General features: G+C 35.2%; 1 protein-coding gene across 1 annotated transcript; it reads right to left on the bottom strand.

The window, feature by feature from the left end:
• Nucleotides 1–1,384: 1,384 nt before the first annotated feature.
• Nucleotides 1,385–4,693, bottom strand: LOC124914785 (TPR repeat-containing thioredoxin TTL1-like). Its single transcript, XM_047455394.1, has 7 exons — nucleotides 3,516–4,693; nucleotides 3,237–3,432; nucleotides 2,974–3,158; nucleotides 2,546–2,879; nucleotides 2,261–2,465; nucleotides 2,065–2,171; nucleotides 1,385–1,975 (listed from the first exon to the last, which is right to left on the bottom strand). Exons 1-7 carry the CDS (start codon nucleotides 4,382–4,384, stop codon nucleotides 1,823–1,825), a joined length of 2,049 nt encoding a protein of 682 aa, XP_047311350.1. The 5' UTR covers nucleotides 4,385–4,693; the 3' UTR covers nucleotides 1,385–1,822.
• Between the last annotated feature and the right edge of the window lie 435 nt (nucleotides 4,694–5,128).

A 5,128-nucleotide genomic window follows, 5' to 3' on the forward strand; every position in this document is an offset into this window, starting at 1 on the left:
ATTATGGTAAGAAAGTCCAATTTGGATAGAAATGAGTTATTTAGAAAGGGGATCCTCTACTATTGATTCATTTGTTCTCTGTGTTCTTCTCTCATAATTTTATTTATTTTTAAAAAGAATCAAACATGATTTACTCAAAAGTTATTTATGAGGACCCTAAACCCTCACTCTCACATATGAGGGAAACCGTGGTAGCGGAAACTTGTGTGTGGGTTATTTATATTAACTTTTAATAGCATATTATTTAATTTATAATTCACTAATGCAATTCAATATTTTTTAATAAAAAGTTAATATTTATATGTTTTAATGTTTTTTTGACTCAAATAATCTTTATTTTTTAAACAAGAACTTCATAAACTACGAAGAAAAAATACTCTTAAGCTTTACCTTTCAAGCATGACAAGAAAGGATGAAAAAAATGAGAATAATTAAAAATAAAAACTTTCTAAATACCACTGGATCAAACAAGACCCTAATAAAGAGTATAAAACGCCAGCTGGCAATGAGGACCAAACATGCCTTAAAGCATCCTAGCTGTAAGGACTATGACAGGTCATTTTGTTCTCGGAATTCCATTTGCCAGCTAATTTCCTCCTTTTTCTCCACTATTATTATTATTATTATTATTATTATTATTATTATTGCCGACCACTTAAGACTAGTTTGATTCAATTAAATTACAAAATAGGATTAAAGTTAAAACAACCAAAACATTACACATTAAACTCCTCAATAATCAAACACTCCAAATATCCAAACCAATAACACAATGAACAAATATTTAAGGCCTTGTTTGGTTGGGTTATTTACTCAAACATTTTTTCACTCCCTCTCTCATCAATCACATCACTCAATTCATTACCCAAAATACTAAAATACCCTTTATTTTAAATTAGTATTTATTATTTTATTATTACGTATCAATACCCTTTAAGTAATTTTATCAAAAATATTCTCATCTCCTCAAAATCATCATAATCATTACTCATTTTTTCCCTCTAGGTTATTACAATAACCCCAATCCGAACAAGGCCTAAGTTAAAATGAGAATCAACAAGTTTGCTAACTTTCTAAATTAAAAAAAAAATTATATATATTTCAAATAAATTAAAGATCTGGGTGAGGGGTGTAATGGTAAATACAGGCTGTGATTATATATATATATGTATATATATATGAATTATGATTACCAGCTCATTGAGGGCAGGGGCAGTAGGAGTAATTAATGGTACAGTACTATAACAACAACTCAGGCGACCCCTCCGGCCATAAATGTAAAAGGGGCGGCCGGCCGACCATCAATTAAAAACACTCATGTACCATTTCAACATCTTTTGTCCTTTTCCTTTTCAACAGTAATAACTAACTACCACTATAAATATATTTGCACAAGAATAATTAACTTTTAAATTGTTTCAAACATTTAACTAAATAGATAGATACCCATTAGAATTTAAAACAACAATCAATAATAATAATAATAATAATAATAATGTTCATCCATTCTACTCACCAAACATATCATCATCATCCTCCTCCAAATTTTCCCTGTATAATAAAATCATCATCTGTTGTTCTGTCTGTACATGCCCTTCTTCTTCTTCTTCTCTAAAAACCATCTACAATCCAACTTCTTTCGCGGGGAGGAGGAGGATGCAAGGAATAGTGGGTGCATTTACGAACGAATGAATCGAATTTTTAGTCATGGAGACGGTGGTGGTGGTGGTAGTGGTAAGCAAGTTCATCTCTAACATTGAGAAGAATCAAGACCAACCAGCAAGAAAATGAAGATATTGGTGATTTTTTTTTTTTTGTATTTTCAGAAACTGTAATGCCTAACTGAGGACTCCAAAAACTCTTGACTCGGAGATATTATTTCTTTAACACGGCTACCATTCCTGTAGATCTTCACCGTTGGTACTATACTCACGTTCTCGCTAACTGCCACAGCCGGTGTATCCTCAATGTCAACCTTCATAACCATAACAAAAGATTTTTCATTCGAATGTACATGTTTGTTGTTCTATTACTATTACTATTATTATTATTAGATGTTTTTACCTTGAGAAAATTTATTGATGGGTAGCGTCCAGATAAGGTGTCGAGAAACGGGGCTATCTGCCTGCAATTTTTATTCGTTTCTGTCTTGAAATGAACCACGGAAGCACCTATTCAAAATGAAACCAATTTTGTTTAAATAACTGTAAGATATTGTGTGCTAGATTGACGAATTAAAGAAATGACATTCGTGTTTCACCTGGTAATGAAATAGAAGCCTTGAAATGTTCAAGACTAGTGACAACCTCAACTTCTCCACCAAACTTCAGATTATGAACTTCTTCTCCTCGGGATTTCTTGAAGGCCACTTGTGCGTGGAAAAGAGATTCTGCTACTTCACTGTCGTCTGGAAGTTCTCTCCTTAATACTTCGTAATCTCTTATCGCTTCAACCCATCGTTCAAGCTATAGATATAAAAGAAAACGTTGACATGAAATTAAAGAGTTCTTTCTCGGGTGTGATTTTATTTATTTATTTATTATACCTTGGTGTTTGAAGCAGCTTTTCTCAAAAGGGCTTTTGTGTAATTCGGTTGAATTGAAAGAGCTTGATTGCAATCGTCGATTGATCGTTCCCACATTCCAAGCTTATACCAACAGGCTGCTCGATTGCAATAGAGAATTGAGTTGGAAGGATCATGCCTAAGACCTTCCCCATAAGCAGAACAAGCTTCTGTGAATCTTTCGGATTTGAAGAGATTATTTCCGCGGATTCGAGCTCTTGAGACTAGACGAACATTAGTCAGAAGAACAGAAACTTCTATGTTTTTTGGATCGATCTGTCCTGCCTTTTCAGCCTCTTTAACTGCATTCTCAAACCTGCAATCATTCAAATCCATCATTTCATTTCATTTCATTCCATTCCATTCCATTCCATTCATCTGAATCTTATTCCAAGAGAAGGAAATCTAACCTTCCAAATGCCATTTCAATTTGGGCTCTGACAAAATGGAGATATGATTCAGCCAACATCCCGAAAATTTTGGATCTTAAACTAGAAGCTGACATGGGTTCAAGGTTTGAAATGTTTGCCAAGTTTAAATTGGCATCGTCAAGAAGGTGAAGATTCAGAAAAGCTTCTGCTTTACATGCGTATAGCTGTGGAGTTTTTCGTTATTCAGTCTAAGAGATAAGATCATCAAATTCTTAAAAACGAAATAGAAGAAACAAACTAACCAGAGAACAAGAATCAGCTCCTACAGCAATGGCGGATTCGCATTCCTTGAGTGCGGTTTTCCAATCACTAACCTTTCGAGCATCATTACACTTGTTTAAGTGCATCTCTACTGCTTGCAACTTCTTCATCTCAGTCTCCTCTGGTTTCTGTCCTGGAAAACATATGTGTTTTCTGGCACTTTCGATCTGCCCTAAACTGTAAACCTTCAAATAATGAACTCGCAGTCCAGCAAAATCGAAACTATAAACCTTCAAACAAAGCATTAAGAGAAAACTCACCGAAGAAGAAGAGATCCTAATCGATAATGTGCCTTGACATATGTTGAATCCAATTTAATAGCTTCCTCAAATTCTTTCACCGCAGCTACAAGCCTGTTGAGACCCATCAATGCTACTGCTTTGTTGAATCTGTAAGTAGCATTTCCAGGAGACATTGAAATTGCTTGGTCATACAAACCCAACGCCTCAATCAAATGACCATGTTTATACTGTTGATTTCCTGCTTCTTTCAGCTCATCCGGATCAGGAGCAGACGATGTTAACAGCTTCTTCTTCTTCATCGAATTAGCAGCGATTCCATCGGCTGCACAGTCTATGCCACCAAGCTTTGGACTGGCACCACCTCGGATTATACTTCCATGGCCGTAATTTCCCGATCCAGTACCTAAAACATCAGGTTTAGAACTCCGACTCGCCATTCCAGTCTTCAAAATCCTCCCCGATGGACAAATGTTACCGGTCGGTGGCACATTGAGAGGAGAAGTAGCGGAACTTCCACCAGAATAGATCAATGGATAAGAATTTGCCGAGCTGGACCTCGCGTGACCTTTAAGTCCTCGTGATGATCCTCCGCCGCCGCTATCTAAGATCCCAGATAGCTCACCGGAATCGGATTTCCTCTGAGGTTGGGAAGGTGCATTTCGACCTGAAACAGATCCAGACGAACTCGAACTACTACTGGTGGTGGTTGTAGTATTGATTAACGCTCTGTGACGGTTACGCAAAGGTGAAACAGGTGAACCCAGATCCAGTTCTCTGAAGTCTGGTTTATTATCGTTCTTATCAGAGGTGGTCAACGAATCGCGAAATCTATCTGACATTTCATCTAACCCTAGGTTGGAAACTGGGTTGTTGTTAAGATGAGACATTTTGATGAAATCGATGGTGGGGGATTCTTAATTGTGTGTATTTGTGAATGGAATGTTGTTGTTTTGTTTTTCTTGTTCGTCCCCCACCGGCGGTTATCAACAATGTCTACCGCTAAAACTATAAGACGGACACCATCTAGAAGGGAGGAAGAAGGAAAGACATGGAAGAGTTGAAGAAGACATGTAGATAGAGAAAGTGAGAGAGAGAGAAGAAAGAGGAAAAGAGATGAGGATCTCGTGATTTAAAGGAAGAAGCAAAGAATGTGTTTAGAGAGAGAATAAAACTAAATGGGATTTACAGAGGAAGAAGAAGATGAAGAAGATGATGATGGGTAGAGAGAGAAAGAGAAAAATAAATCACCGTAATTTCTTTTCTTTTCTTTTCTAAATAATTATTCTTTTGTTTTGAAAGTCCAATATCCATATTTAGATACGAATGAAAAATAAATATTATTGACAAATGATTATTATGATCGGACAGATAAATCTTATTCCATAGACGTGTCATTAGTTCGATTGAGTATTTTTAATTTATTTTTTTAGTGAAATCAGTATTTTATTTTAAGCAGTAAAAATAGTATTTTATCTTTTTAACTATTCAATGGACGGTGATTTAAGTAAGGTCTTGTTCTTTTTTGTTTTTAAAAAAATTAGTCTAAAATTAATTTTTTAATTAATCTTTCTCAACATCACATTACTCATTTCATTAACCAAAATATTCTCTATTTTAAATTATTATTTTTT

The sequence above is a fragment of the Impatiens glandulifera genome, chromosome 9, assembly GCF_907164915.1.
Source record: "Impatiens glandulifera chromosome 9, dImpGla2.1, whole genome shotgun sequence".
Classification (NCBI taxonomy): Eukaryota; Viridiplantae; Streptophyta; class Magnoliopsida; order Ericales; family Balsaminaceae; genus Impatiens; species Impatiens glandulifera.